Source organism: Heterodontus francisci, chromosome 5 (genome assembly GCF_036365525.1).
Source record: "Heterodontus francisci isolate sHetFra1 chromosome 5, sHetFra1.hap1, whole genome shotgun sequence".
In the NCBI taxonomy this organism is placed as follows: Eukaryota; Metazoa; Chordata; class Chondrichthyes; order Heterodontiformes; family Heterodontidae; genus Heterodontus; species Heterodontus francisci.
This window is the reverse complement of record NC_090375.1, coordinates 115,528,046-115,544,415: the sequence shown is the minus strand read 5'-3', so window position 1 is coordinate 115,544,415 and position 16,370 is coordinate 115,528,046. Positions and strand designations below refer to the sequence as shown.

Below are 16,370 nucleotides of genomic sequence, written 5' to 3'. Positions count from 1 at the left end.
TGTTGAAGGCAATGAGCAAAAGTTAATTCTGTTTTTTTACAGGTACAACATTATCTGTCTTGCTCATTATTTGCAAGAATTTTTTTCTTGTGCTTGTGGCCCACATACAAATCAAAAAGTGCAGACTTGACATGTATTTGCAACTGTAGCATTGGGGCAGTGTAGTTTTGCATTGCACCGACGCTAAGATTGTAGTAGAAATGGCGCCAAAAATAATCCGGTTCCAACCTGACATTGGAGTGAAGTAACATGAGACTCCTTGGAGTTTTGCTCCTCTGCTCCAATTAGATCAGTCCTAACATGCAGACCAAAATTATTAAGCTTTTTACAAATACAGGTGAACTGTTGGATCAACTTATACAATTTTTAAAAATTGAGAAGTATAATGACTGCTTGAAGACCAAGGAGTTGAAAGTTAGGATCACAATGGGAAAAGTTGTGTTTAATAAAAACAAAAGAGGATATTGACTGGGCGACAGAATAGAGAACGAAAGAAAAATTAATTAAGTGTTTACTATGGAATGTGGTGCTGAAACATGGACACTGAGAAAAGAGAAGGCCAGACTTCTAGAGAGCTTTGACATGTGGGTTTGGGAAATTCTTAATGAATGAAGTGGTTCCCTCCCCTCCTACAATTACTCCTCACTGGGAAAAATAACATTTGATGTAAAATCTATATCATTTGTGTTTTGTAAATATCATCTTTTTCAAAGGATACGTTTATTCTTGTGTTAAAGGGAGGTTACATCCACAAACTGTGACATCAGTTTTAATCAGCTAACCATTTGAAAGAGCCTGAAGGGGGGTGGGTGGGAGTATTTTTTTTAAAAAAGGGAAAGACTATAACTAATGTAACTATGAAGTTCTTCCCTGCCTCTCCATCCCCCCTGCTTGTGCCATGGCCTGCCTGCCCTGCTCCCCCTCGTCCCTGCCCCTCCTCGTCCTCTTCTACCTGACTAGCATTCGAGTAGCTTTACAGGCTTCCCTTATCTGTGCAATTTTATACTTTATATGCCTCTAAGGTTCACTCCATCAACTTTCCCCTTAGGGTGTCAACCCAGTAACAGAGGCATGTTGTCAATGGTATGTTAATTATGTTGTTAGATGCACAGGTGAAGAGCATTGTTTAATTAAGGACTTAGAGCAGATATAAAGAGAGACTGCTGGGACACTGGGTGAAAAACAGGAGGCAGTGATATGTAATGCTGCATTCTGTGAATAAACCAACTATCAAGAAAATGATCTGTGTCTAGCTTCATTCTCCATTTTGCTTGGATCTGTTTAACACGTGTGCCAGGCTCCGCCTACCAATTCATCCCACCAAGCATTCAGAAAATGCAGATAGCCAGAAAATGTATTATTGTACAAGATGTCATTTAGTATATACAGAATGATGGACAGAGCTGTGCGAGTCTGTCCTCTACACTAGTAAAAATCCAGAATTCTTTGAATTGGTCAAATTCCATTTTATTTTGAGTCACTGTCTATCAGAGGCCTTTACATGATGTTACCACCAGGTGAGAATGGTGTCTAGGGGTCTGTTACTGTCTTCACCTGGTCTTATTGTAACAGGGTTTAATTTTAGCCACACTGTGTTTTGAGCTCCCCTTTGTGAATCCCTGTTCACAGCTTTCCACTTGTAAGACAACGAAATGTGCATAAACAGGCTTTCTTCGGTTTAAATAAGAAAAATAAAATTTATTAAATCTTAAACTTAAACTCTTAATACGGTTAACGCCTACGGATGTATGACACGCCCACGCTAACATGCACACTCAATACACACATGCAAATAGGGACAGAAAAGAGGGGAGGAAAATATAGTAAAGCGTGGTTTGAGGCAATATCAGAAGAGTTTCTTGTTTACTGTACTTCGAGCTTACTTGATTGTAGGTAGTCTTGTCATTCTTCAAAGCCCACTGCTCTTGAACCTTGTTCACGTAGGAGACTTTTCTCTCTTTGAGGTTCACGTGTTTTCACAAGATTCAGTTCTGTGGGAAAGAGATGGAGGCAGGCAGGACTGGAGAGAAGGTTCTGTTCCAACCAGGAGCACATGGCTTTGAGTTCAAATTCTGTTTTCCCAATTTAAAACTCCCCTAGTTGGCAGCAGGTAGTCATGTGACCGACTGGTTTGACCAGGTCTCTTCTGCGTATTGGGGCAGGGGCTGGTTCCTCATTGTTCCAACACCGTCTGTTACTATGCAAATATCTTTTCAGTCAGGGGCTTGCAATTTTAAGTTTTAATGTTCATGTGCTGAAATAATGCGTGCCTCAGTCTTGGTAGGTGGGGGACTTGCCTGACAATGACCTAAACAATTATTTTGCGAAACACTGAATCCTTGATGCTCTCAGCAATGCCACAGAGATTCACTAGTAATATATTCAGGATCTTGTGTCTGTGTGCCTTTTTGTCATTTTTGTCTTTATTGTTGCCTATGTCTGCATTTTAATGTTACACAGGTCATGCTATAATACCCTGCTGTCAGTTGAGATGCTACAGCACCATCACAGTGGAATGATGTAATTAAAGTTTTATGTGGATAGTTTCCATTATAAATATGGAAATATAAAACCAAAGACAGAATCTATTACTTTAAAATGGAGACTGAATTAAAGTCTACATTCCATGGTTCAATGATCCCCTGCCATTTACCACCGCTACACCTGTAAATTACTCTTGGTGTTGACTCTCGATGTACAATGCAGGATATCAGCATGTATTACTAAAACTACTGAGGTATTAGTATCTTAATTGCTCGTTAACCTAATTAAATAAACACAAATTTGTCTTTTCTCATTCATCTAAATCATTGCTTCCAATTTTATTCTTTGAATTTTATTTCTATAAAAAAAGTGTGTTTAACCTTTATTCAGTGTTCTTTAAAGTAATACTTGTTTATCCTTTATCCAGAGTCTTCTAGGTCCTATTAGCCTTACAGTTGTGGAACCATATTTTTAAAAATAAATTGTCACCTGATTGGGTGAAAACTTTCTGAATGTCATCTGAGGCATAGAACTATGAAGATTGACATAAAAGCAGAAAGTGTGGAAATAAGAGGTTTGGCAGCATCTGTGGAGAGAGAAACTGAGTTAATGAGCTGAATTTTATTGTGGCGCCGCCGCTGACTGCGGCGCCTTGAACTCAGCAGGGCGCCCGCATTTGTCGGCCGCTGCCGAGCCGCTCTCAACATGTTACACGGAGAGGTGGGGCATTCGGCGCAGTGAGAGTGTCTTCGACAGCTGTGCAGCAGGTGCTGGAGCCCTATTTTAAGTGCTTTAGCACCTGTTTCCTGACAGTTTTCAAAAAATACGTACCTGACTGCTGAAGAGTGGGGCTGCTGTCAATCTGGCAGCAAAGCAGAAAGTACTGCAGAAATCCAGCAGGTCAGGCAGCATCTGTGGAGAGAGAAGCAGAGTTAACTCGTCCAAGTTCACAGACCTGAAAGTTAACTCTGCTTCTCTCTCCACAAATGCTGCCTGACCTGATGAGTTACCCCAGCACTTTCCGCTTTGCTGCCACATACTTACCCTGCTGTGTCCCAGTGTCCTGTGAAGTTGCGATCCTCTTCTCCCACTCAAGTGTAATGTTCCTTCTTGTAGGTGTGCCAGACCTGGGTGAATAATCTTAATTTTGCAGTCTAGGACATGAGACTTAAATAGACCATAAACGGTATTAGAGATTTACAGAGAACACACTGACACAAATGGGAATGCACGGGTGTCACAGCAATGTAAATACGTCTTTCACGAAATGTTCCTCACCAACATGTGTGTCCTTTTCTCTGTGGGAAAGATGTGTGCCAGCATGTAGTGCCAATGCAACATCCCTTCTGGATGTTGGCCCTTCAGGAGAGCCAATGTATGCAATAACAGCATTGCCATGCCACTATTACTCATGAGCATCTCCACGGACTCAGTGACATGGACATTGGCTCAGTCAGCTGCTGCCTCTAATGGTTTACACAGGGATGCTGCAGATGTAGACTGGTGCACAGCAGGTGAGCGAGGGTGATGTGTGGCTTGCAGAGCTCATGTCAGTTCCGATGGAGCAGACAGCCTTTGTCTGATAAGCCACTTCCGTACGTCCCTACCTCACTGCTGGTCCTGCGTGCAGAGCCTAGATGCCACCTGCCCTCCCATGCGTCTTTCATGTTGTAGGACTTCAGCGTTCTCATAGTCCAAGGGGGAATCCTGTCGACGTCTCTCCTCATCATGCCAGGCCTGGCCCCTATTGGGTGCGTAGTTGTACTGAGTAGCAAAGAAAGGAGCTGGCCTTTTCGGCCCGTAGTACAGGGCATCGCCCTATCCATCCAGGCATTGGAGGAGCTCCTTCAGCATGCCGTTCTCCTGCTCAATGTGACTCATGTAGCTCAGTGGCTGGCATCGTATCTCTCCTCTGCAGCAGTGGTGGAGTCTCTCACTGGTGTTGGGAGCCCATGTCTGCAAAGGATAGCCCTTCCATCTGAGCCAGTTTAGTGAACAGAGGTGGCAGCCAGGACTGGCACAAGACCCAGGTGTCATAGCAGCTGCCTGAGAAGCAGTCACACATTCGCTGCAGACATCTGCAGTGTTCACATGCCAGCTTCACCTAGATTGGGAGGGTCTAGATTGAAAGGTCTCTGGTGGGCCCCCAAGAGGCTGCAGAGGTGTGAGAACTGCTGCCACTATGAGGAACAAAGACATGGGGTGTCCACCGGAGCCCATGGGCTGCAGGTCATCCTTGAGCAGGGCACAGACACGTGTCACCCCCCTCTCTACATGCACAATCTCCTCTGACACTGGTGCTCTGACATCCAATGGCATGTCATGTGGGGCCTGTGGATGCACGGCAACCCTAATGGCGGGCTCCCCTTGGGGGCTGGTGCTCACGACTGGGGGCCTCTACATGGATCGCACCTGCCTGTTGGTATTGCCTCTGGCACATATGGATCCTCACGTGCAGAGGATCACACAATGTAGGATGAGCCATACCTCTTTCCATGTAATAAAGTTGAACGCTGCATGTATTCAAAGGTTCCTAACGGCATGGATTAGTGTTGATGGGTACATCAGCAGCTTTCCTGGATCAACTTTGTGGTGTGCCATGGTATTGCCCATCTTGGCCAACACTGAGTGGCACAGCATGACCACATCAAGATCCTACCAGCTGAATTGATTTCCCCCACCATCCATACAACTTTAATGCTCCTGCCCTTTCTGGCACCCTCCCCACACACAGTGTCGAGTGTGCCATTGCCCACCTCGCAAACCCAGAGCATACACTGTTAACGGAGGGATGGTACACAGTACCTCCTTTCATGCCAGCGCAGTTTTCCCTCCAGTAATCACAGACCCCCTCCCTTTCAGAATGCAGAGTTAGACCCCTGTGTATACCCCACTCCCTCCCAGAATGCAGAGTTAGACCCCTGTGTATCCCCCCTCCCGCTTCCCTTTCATAATGCAGAGTGAGGACCCACCAGCTTTTCAGATCGTGAATGGGACGGCACGTGACTGCAGCCCATTCAACGAAAAGTCCAGCCGTGTCAGTGGAGAGGTTGGGGGCTGCATAATCAGCATAGGTAAGTAAGCATTACACTATGCTAATTGTGGTGCCGCCGCTATGCATGGTTTCAAAAAAATATATAAAATAAATAAAAGATAGAACAAAAAAGCCTGAAATCTGGTCATAATAGTTCTTTTACGCTTGTAATCTGGATATATTTGACTACCAAACCATTCAAGTTGCTGGACTCTGTTCTGATTTCGTAGGTTTCCATGCAATAGCTTGTAATTAACATTTTTTAAAAGTATCTCCCATAAAATTCATAGGCTCAAACAAGCTGTCCAGTTGATCTGCCCAGTTCCGAAGAAGGGTCACTGACCCGAAACGTTAACTCTGCTTCTCTTTCCACAGATGCTGCCAGACCTGCTGAGTGGTTCCAGCGTTTCTTGTTTTTATTTCAGATTTCCAGCATCCGCAGTATTTTGCTTTTATTATTGTCCAGTTGATCTTGTGTTTATAATCCCTGTGCTTGGCAGAAAATGTGATGTGGGCCAAGATTATCAGGAAGAAAAAAGTACCTCAATTTCACAATAAATCTTTTGTAATACTACTAGGTTTGTCATGAATCAGTGATACTTCAAACCAAAGCTTGAAAGCTTCCATTATTGTTGGAATGCACCTGGCAGTTTGCAGAGGCTAATTTAATACCTAAAGACAAAACAAAAAATGTCATTGCTGATTAAATGAATACAGATTATCTGTTTATATATGGTCTTCAGGTAGTGACATTTAAAGGAGCCATCTTTAAATGGGATGATGCCAGTGGCAATAAGTAGTGTAGAATAATAACTTGTAAGGTTGGATTGCTTTTCCTGTTTCGTTGTGATTGTTCTTGAGCTGGAATGATTATATAGCCTGATAGCTTTTTACCTTAAAGAAACAGAAATTACTTCATGTCTTTATCACTCAACAATATTGGGATCCTATGGCACATATAGGACCCTGATGTCATTTGTATGTCGAAACAGATGGTGTCCATGCTGCACATGCTCCAACTCACCTGAATGGAACACAGCTTAAACCAGTGTCCCTTGAAGTGATCATTGGAAGCTACTCGGACAAATCAGGTTTATGGTAAAATTTTGGAGAACCAGTTGGGAATGCTCTTTCTGCGGCTGCACATGAGTCCTTCCAGCCGTTGCCTAACCTATTGGCCTCAGACGATTATCCTGGCCCTCCCATTTAAAGGTGAACAGATGGATTGGCTATATGGATGGACCACTGACCATCCCTGAATGGTGCCTACTTTGTTTAGTGCAGATGGTTCGCTAATTCTATTCATGGCCTAACCACAAAAATGATTCAAACATCTGCAAGCTTTATCAGGTGGTGGGCTTACTGCAGTCACCATCCACCTAATGAATTTAACTCTTTCAACAGCACCTTCCAGACCTGTGACATGTACCACCTAGAAGAACAAGGGCAGCAGGCACATGGCAACACCAACTGCACGTTCCCCTCCAAGTCATACGTCATCCTGACTTGGAAATATATTGCTGTACCTTCACTGTCACTGGTTCAAAATCCTGAAACACATGAGCAAATGATCTAGGAGTAGGCTATTTGGCCCCTCAAGCCTGCTTTGCCATTCTATAAGATCATGGCTGATATGTTTGTGGACTCAACTCCACTTTCTTGCCTACCCCCAATACCCTTTGACTCTCTTGTTTGTCAAGAATCTGTCTACCTCTGCCTTAAAAATATTCAATGACCCTGCCTCCACCACTCTCCAGGGAAGAGTGTTCCACAGACTCGCGTCCCTCGGACGGGACGGCGCAGTGGTTAGTACCGCAGCCTCACAGCTCCAGTGACCCGGGTTCAATTCAGGGTACTGCCTATGCGGAGTTTGCAAGTTCTTCCTGTGACCGTGTGGGTTTTCGCCGGGTGCTCCGGTTTCCTCCCACCACCAAAGACTTGCAGGTTGATAGGTAAATTGGCTATTATAAATTGCCCCCAGTATAGGTAGGTGGTAGGGGAATACAGGGAAGGTGGGGATGTGGTCGGAATATAGGATTGGTATAAATGGGTGATTGATGGTCAGCACAGACTCGGTGGGCCAAAGGGCCTGTTTCAGTGTTGTATTTCTCAAAAAAAAAAAATTTTTTCCCTCATCTCTGTTTAGTTTTAGTTTAGTTTAGAGATACAGCACTGAAACAGGCCCTTCGGCCCATCGAGTCTGTGCCGACCATCAACCACCAATTAATCCCATATTCCTACCACATCCCCACCTGTCCCTGTATTTCCCTACCTATCAACCTGCAAGTCTTTGGCATGTGGGAGGAAACCGGAGCACCCGGAGGAAACCCACGCAGACACAGGGAGAACTTGCAAACTCCACACAGGCAGTATGTCTTAAATGGGAGACCCCTTATTTTTAAACTGTGCCCCCTAGTTTTAGTCTCTCCCACAAGGGAAACATCCTTTCAACCTCCACCCTGTCAAGTCCCCTCAGGATATTATATGTTTCAATAAGATCACCTCTCCTCCTTCTAAACTCCAATGAATACAGACCCAACCTTTCCTCAAGATAACCCTCTCATCCCAGGAATCAGTCGAGTGAACCTACTCTGACTGCTTCCAATGCAATTATATCCTTTAAGTAAGGAGACCAAAACAGTACACAAAACTCTAGATGTGGTCTCACCAATGCCCTGTACAACTGTAGCAAAATATTTCTACTTTTATATTCCATTCCCCTTGCAATAAATGACAACATTGCATTTGCCGCCTTAATCACTTGCTGTGTCTCCAGACTAACTTTTTGTGTTTCATGTACTGAGACACCCAGATCCCTCTGCATTTCAGAGTTGTGTAGTCTCCATTTAAATATGTTGCTTTTTTATTTTTCCAGCCAAAGTGGAAACTTTATCACATTATACTCCATCTGCCAAATCTTTATCCGCTCACTTAACCTATCTATATCCCTTTGTAGACTCCTTATGTCCTCTTCACAGCTTACTCTCCTACCTTTTGTGTCATCAACAAATTTAGCAACTGTACATTCTGTGCTTTCATCCAAGTCATTGATATAGATTGTAAATAGTTGAGGCCCCAGCACTGATCCCTGTGGCACTTCACTAGTTACAGCTTGCCAACCTGAGAATGACCCATTTATGCCTACTGTCTGTTTCCTGTTAGCTAACTAACCCTTTATCCAGGCTAATATGTTACCCGCCCCCCCACCCTAATATGGATTATTTTGTTTAGTAACCTTTGATGTGACACCTTGTCAGATGCCTTCTGGAAATCCAAGTACATCACATCCACGGGTTCCCCTTTATCTATGTTGCTTATTACTTCCTCAGAGAACTCTAATAAATTAGTCAAAAATGATTTTCCTTTCACAAAACCATGTTGACTCTGCCTAATTGCATTAATATTTTCTAAATGACCAGCTACAACCTCCTTAATAATAGATTCCAGCATTTTCCATATGATAGATGTTAAGCTAACTGGCCTGTAGTTTCCTGCTTTCTGTTTTCCTCCTTTCTTGAATAGCGGAATTACATTTGCTATTTTCCAATCCGATGGGACCTTTCCAGAATTTAAGGAATTTTGGAAGATTAAAACCAATGCATCCACTAGCTCAGCAGCCACTTCTTTTAAGACCCTTGGATGAAGTCCATCAGGACCTGGGGACATATCAGCTTTTAGTTCTATTAATTTTCTCAGTACCCTTTCCTTGATGGTAATTGTTTTAAGTTCCTCTCTCCCTTTCAACTCTTGTTTCACAATTACTTCTGGGATGTTATTTGTATCCTGTACGGTGAGGACGGATGCAAAAAAATCTGTTCAGTTGCTCTGCCATTTCCACTGTCGCTAACAGCACTCTGGGTGTACCTACACCACATGGACTGCAGCAGTTCAAGAAGGTGGCTCACCACCCCCTTCTCGGGGGCAATTAGGGATGGGCAATTGCTAGCAACACTCGCATCCTATGAGCAAATTTTAAAAAAAAATTCCTGCAACTCCATGTTTAAATCACTCCAATCAGGCTTCTGCCCCTGCCACAGAACTGAATGGGCCCTTCTCAAAATCTCACATGACACCTATGTGACTGTGACTAAAGTAAACTTTCACTCCTCATCCATCTCAACCTGTCTATAGCCTTTGAAATGGTTTGCTACACCATCCTTATCCAATGCTTCTCCTTCCAGCTAGACTGTCCTTGCCTGGTTCCAAAAACAAAGAACAGTACAGCAAAGGAACAGGCCATTCGGCCCTCCAAGCCTGCGCCGATCTTGATGCCTGCCTAAACTAAAACCTTCTGCACTTCAGGGGACCGTATCCCTCTATTCCCATCCTATTCATGTATTTGTCAAGATGCCTCTTAAACGTCGCTATCGTACCTGCTTCCACCACCTCCCCCGGCAGCAAGTTCCAGGTACTCACCACCCTCTGTGTAAAGAACTTGCCTCGCACATCCCCTCTAAATTTTGCCCCTCTCACCTTAAACCTATGTCCCCTAGTAACTGACTCTTCCACCCTGGGAAAAAGCTTCTGACTATCCACTCGTCCATGCCGCTCATAACTTTGTAAACCTCTATTCTTATCTATCCAGTTGTAGCCAGCGACGCCCACATCCCACAAACGAAAAAAAAAAGCAGCTCAAATTATAGAATGAGTTAGAGACATATGTGGGTAGAGCAATGGTAAATTACATTTAATCCAGATGAGTGAAGTATTCCACGTAGGAAAGAAAAATCTAACACACATACTCCATAGATGGTGTTTATTGAGCCAAGAGATATAGGAGCTCTAGTAGATTCAATAGTAAACATATCCAAACAGTATGAAATCATAATCAATAAAATGTTGAACTCCATTGACAAAACAGTAGAATAGGTAAGAGGAAGTCATAATCGAACGATAGTGGTCTGGTCTGGGACTGCATCTATTTCTGATCACTGAGACACATTGGAGATAATGCAGCACTGAAGGTAGTGCAGCAAAAAAAACACAAGCCATGCCTCTAGTGTTACAAGTTTGAATAATGCCGAAAAACTGAAGCAACTTGGGCTTTTCAACCTGCAAAGTGGGTGCCTGAGTACAGATCTAAGAGGTATAACAAGATGGTTAAGAGAATTGAAAGGGTACATTGGAATATTTAAATTGAGAGTAGAACAGGTCCAAACTGGTAAAAGTCAAATTTATGATAACAGGAAATTATTTTTTACCAAGAATAATCAACGCATGAAACAGACTCTCGGACAACATTAAAGTTGTAATCCGTTGTAATTGTTCAAGAAATAATTGGATGCTACAGTGAGGGAAATGTAGGGAGCTTTGGAATGGATGAATCAAATTTGGCTGAATGGCCTTTCTCATCTTTAATGATTTTGGGAACTTCAGAAACATACCAAACAAAGGGACACAGAGTAGATTTCCCCATCCTAACTAGAGGTCTTTTAACAAAAAGTTGAATTATAAAATCCAATATTGCTCTAATGGCCTGTTTTGTTATTTAGAAAGAAAGACTTGCATTTATGTGGCTCCTTTCACAAAAACTCAGGACCTCCCAAAAGGCTTTACAGCCAATAAAGTACTTCAGTGTAGTTACAGTTGTAATATAAGAAAGGTAGCAGCCAATCTGTGCACAGCAAGCTACAGCATACAGCAATGTGATAATGACCAGCTACTTTTTTTTTTAAAGTGATTTTGATTGAGGGATAAATATTAGCTAAGACACTGGGGATAACTCCTCTGCTCTTTGAAATAATGCCATGGGATCTTTTATATCCACATGAGACAACAGGCAGGGCCTTGGTTTAATGTTTCATCCAAAAGATGGCACTGCCTTCAGTACTGCACTGCAGTGTCAGCTTATACTTTTGTGCTTGAGTCTGTGGAGTGAGACTTGAACTTACGACCGACTGTGAACCATGGCTGACTAATTGCTCTCACCTGAGAGAAGGAGGCACTGATGCAGAAAGAACTACACAGCGAAAGAGACACAGGCAGAGAAACAGACACCAATGCATTCCAAGAAAACATTCACAGGACATCAAATTTAATATTTGCTGAGATTGCTTTGAAAAAATCAGTGCTGCCAGACTTCAGAACCCCGAAGAAGGGTCACTGACCCGAAACGTTAACTCTGCTTCTCTTTCCACAGATGCTACCAGACCTGCTGAGTGATTCCAGCATTTCTTGTTTTTGTTTCAGAACCCCTCTATCAGACATGTAAGAGCCATGCTTTCCATCTCCCCCTCACTACTGACAGACACTACAAATGCAGCAGTGAGCCAGACCCCATATTTGCTTGACAATTTTGCCAAATCACTGGTTACCCTCCTCCAAGGTAATACCAGATTGAAGAATCCCTCAATGCTGTCAAACTCAAACAGCTCCACTGCAGTGCTGCAGACCTAAGGGCATCCACGCTATAGTTGCCAAAGACCAGTACTGCTAAATAAATATGAGATGTATATCTGCATCTTCCATATACATATCGCATATACTACATTTTCACCTTGGTGTGTATTCTCAACTTTAAAACGGGTAAGTTATAAAATTTAAATACATAGGCAAGTTAATATATAATAAAATAGAAAAGGTTGACTGGGTGAATACAGATGTAATATTTTTAATGTATTATTGATTGACTTCATTTAGTGTTGCTTACAGGAATTTAAGACCACTTGTAGATTTCAGGTGAAACGATGTGATGGATATTCAGGCTGCACAGATGTAATGGTCCTCATTTTGAAGTCATGCTGTTATTACCCCTACATTTCTATTATAAAAATCCCATCTCCACATGCCTATATAAATTTGCCACATTGTTATTACACTCCCTCATCAGTGGGGGCACTGTGGCAGATCATTTGAGTCTCCCAGTTGTATTGTAGAGAAATACCTTAATAAAAATCTTCTATCTGCATTTTTCACTGCAGAATGCTGATTACACAACAGGGCAAGTCTTTGACTTGTCTGAAAAGTTGGAACAGTCAGAAGCCCAGCTTGGTCGAGGCAGTTTTATGCTTGGTTTGGACACTCATGATAGAAAATCTGAGGACAAATTAGCCAAAGCTACACGAGATAGGTAAGGGCATACTCATCTTAATATTGCACATGTAATGCCACCAAATTATGTATTGTATTTATTGCATATGTAAATTGTATAACTGAGTTAGTTGAAAAGTTAAAGCTGCAATGTTCCACAACTGAATTTCTCAATTTTTAGAATTAAAATTTACTGCCTTATGGACAAAGTGGAACAATATAAATTTATACACCTTCTGCAAATGTAAACTCTTTTGATTTTTCAGAACTGTTGGAAGAAAGTAGAGATAATGATGGAGAAAGCATCTTGCTATGTGTAGCAATTATTGAAAAGCAAGTCCTCTCTTGCACTGTAGCATGGGATTACTTTGTCTTTTTGCCCCTCCAGAAAGTACCTGGCCTACAATTGGTGCCTACCCTGAGATCATTTATTTTCAGAAACAAGCTAGATTTTAGCAGTTCCAGTTTAGTCATTTTTAATTTTTTTTTTTCCAGCTGCAAGACTACCATAGAAGCAATACATGGCTTGATGTCTCAGGTTATTAAGGATAAACTCTTCAATCAGATCAATATACCTTCTGCTTAATGTACTGGGTCTCAACAAAGAAAATTGCTTGTCGAATGTGCTTGTGGTGAAGATACTCATTACAGTTTCAACTTCTTTAAACAGCATCTGTAGTTATTTCTCCAGTATCCTGGTGGCCCATGTATTCGAACTACTGGCTGTTTTTCTTCATTTTCATTATCTTGACTGGCGATATTACATAGTTTGATAAAATAGCAGTTGCCAGACCACCTCACTTCATTATGGGGTAAACCCACTCCTTTTTGGGGCATCAGGAGTCCAAATAAGAAAAATTCCACTATGAAGCTTCTAAAAATGGAAAAGTGTAAACAGTGTGTACTTCAGTGTGTTATTAAAACAAGTTAATATACCAGAAGTTGTTCTTTGTTTTAAAATTGAGTTGCACCAAAGATGCACAGTGATTCCAAATCTATTATGTATGTTTTTTTTTAATACACTGTTTTGCAATTCACCCACTGAAGACATTCACATATGGTGCTAAACCAAGAGGTATATTAACAATAAATATTTTATTTTTTACAGCAAAGCGCTTGTGTTCTGTTATAAAAGCAGTAACCCAGCCACATATCGTACTTTGCTCCTTCATACACAGATTATAATGCATGTGATTTCTTAACTTAAATTGTGGTTTCAGTTTTAGGGCAGTCATTTCAGAAATGCTTGACTGCAGATACACTGAGTTGATTATCTAAGATAGCTCCTGAACTAGCAGCTTCTTACTGAACTCCTCTTTGCAACTCTAACCTTGGTCATCCATAGCTGCCTTTTTCCCCAATCTCCTCTCTTCCATTTGCTAATAGAGCCAGAGGATCTTAAGCAATGTATTTTTGTTCAAGTTACATATTTAAAGCTGCATGTGCAGAGCCCATTGCCTATCTGATTCTGCTTTACTGTGCTCTTTTTAACTGCTGAAACTATGCTCAAATTTGACTTCTCAACTCATGGATTGCTGTGCCATTGGGACTCTGCTGTATTACCGGACTACACTAGGCATCCTTGACTGATATGACTTTGCTCTGCATAGCAGTAGTGTCAAGAAAACACGATATGCCAAATGAGAAATATTACATCATAGGTTGGCAACTTACATTAGACTCTTAATAGAGAAAATCCTACAGTTAACTTTTTTAAAAACTGGCAACCAAGAGGGCCACTGCAATTTGCATCTGAAATACCAGCAGATCGAATTGGAGACACAAGTCTAACAAGAAGCCCAGCCAGGACAATACTTTGGCTAACTGAGTCGATGATTCAGATCAGCCTCGTTAGTGGGACATTCAAAGCCATCTTAAGGCATTCCTAAGTGGAGATGTCCTTCCAGGGAGTAAACACTAGTGACACCACCTGATAGAGGTTTTGGGTTTTAGACTTTGGACCTCATTAAAAACAAAGGGAATTGAGAGAATCATGTGACTGTCCATCTCTGAAAAAACTGGGAATTTTGTTACACATGAAAAAACAAGCAGTAACTGTGTGCAGCAGCAAAAAAGGCTATTGCCTCCCTTTTTCTCTCTCTCTCTCTCTCTAGCCAGAAAACATCAAGTTTGAAAACCATCTGCAACTGTCGACCCTGCAAGCCTACAGGTTGCTACAGCGACCAGGAGAAGAGAGCCACCTACAAGTCTGCCTCCAAGAAAACCCTGAGTCAAGCAGGCCAGCCACAAAGTGCACGGCGACCAGCCAAAGACTTCAAGAATACAACTTCATCCGGAAGGCCACCAAACTCACAAACTGTGTATTTAAGTTTCATTTATTCTGGACTTTAATCCAACCACAAAACCTACTTTCCACTCTAATCTATTAGTGCGCGTGTGTGATTCTCGTGTGAATGTGTAGCGTATTTATTATTTTAAAATCTGGTTTAGATTAAGTATCATAAACTTTCCTCTTGTTTAAACTTGAGAACACCTGTCTGATTGGTTCTGTCACAATCACATTAAAGGTAAAAGGCAAAACACTCATTGAGGTGTTAAGTACAAGCCCTTTAAAAAAAAATAAACCCTGTTGCAGTCAAATAAGAGGAATAGTAGCTTAAGTCCTGGTAATATTTTCTAATCTGGGCCCTGCACAAAAATCCATTTTCTCCTGGGACAAAGTCATTTGTTCATTGCTTTTGGACCTTGTGATCTCAATAATGCTGCTGCTGATGCGGAGACTGCATTCTCTGCTAGGTTGTCTCAATTCTGGTAGCAGCCTGCTGCTACATCCTCAGCTTTCTGCTCCTTTGCTGGATATTTTTCACAACGCTCAGCTAGCTCTAATTTCTTATGCTCGTTCCCATCCTGTTCTGTATTCTGATCCACTGCTGGCTTTGCTCAGCCATATTCTGTCTGCTTTCCATCATCACTCACTCCATTCATCCATCCACTCCTCGGTTCTCCATTTTCCCCAGGAATACAGTGCAGCCACTGATACACAGCATCTTGCATAACTGTTGGTTCACTCACTCTCTGTGTGACAGGCATGTTGAGGCATTTGTTACTCCCCCCTCAGCAGAAGTAACCTCAATCCCCCTATCCTCCTCTCACTGACCTTCAACAGCTACTTGCATTTATATAGTGCCTTTAACATAGTAAAACACCCCAAGGAACTTCACAGGAGTGACATCAAACAAGATGTGACACCAAGTCACATGTGATGCTAAGACAAATGACCAAAAGCTTGGTCAAAGAGATAGGTTTTAAGGATCTTAAAGGAAGATGAAAAGAGGTGGAGAAGTTTAGGGAGGGGATTCCAGAGGTTGGGACCTAGGCAACTGAATGCTTGGCCACCAACAGTGGAGCGATCGGAATAGGGAGCACATGAGAGGAGAGATCTTGGAGGGTTATAGGACTGAAAGAGGTTACAGAGATGAAGAGGGCTGAGGCCATGGAGAGTTTTGAAAACAAGAATGCAAATTTTAGAATTGAGGTGTTGCCAAACTAGAAGCCAATGTAGGTCAGTGAGCTCAGGACTGATGGGTGAGCAAGTCTTGGTGCAAGTGAAGATATGGGCAGCAGTGTTTGGATGAGCTCAAGTTTATGGAGGGTGGAAGATGAGAGGCCAGCCAGGACAGCGTTGCAATACCCTAGACATAACAAAGGCATGGATGAGGGAGCTGCAGAGTTGTGTGACATTATGAAGGTGGAAGTAGGTGATGGTGTGGATATGTGGTTAGAAGTTCATCTCAGTGAAATAAGACATCAAGATTGTGAATGTTGTGGTTCAGCCTCTCTCAGTTACTAAGGCTAGGGAATG

General features: G+C 42.3%; 1 protein-coding gene across 1 annotated transcript in view; it reads left to right on the top strand.

Moving 5' to 3' along the window:
• cops5 (COP9 signalosome subunit 5) overlaps positions 1–13,488 on the top strand; it is a 58,259-nt gene extending 44,771 nt beyond the window's left edge. The window contains exons 7-8 of the mRNA XM_068031946.1: positions 12,439–12,587; positions 13,043–13,488. Of these exons, the coding sequence (XP_067888047.1) occupies positions 12,439–12,587; positions 13,043–13,133 (240 nt within the window). The 3' untranslated portion in view covers positions 13,134–13,488. The remainder of the gene's footprint in view (positions 1–12,438; positions 12,588–13,042) is intronic.
• The last annotated feature ends 2,882 nt before the right edge of the window (positions 13,489–16,370 follow it).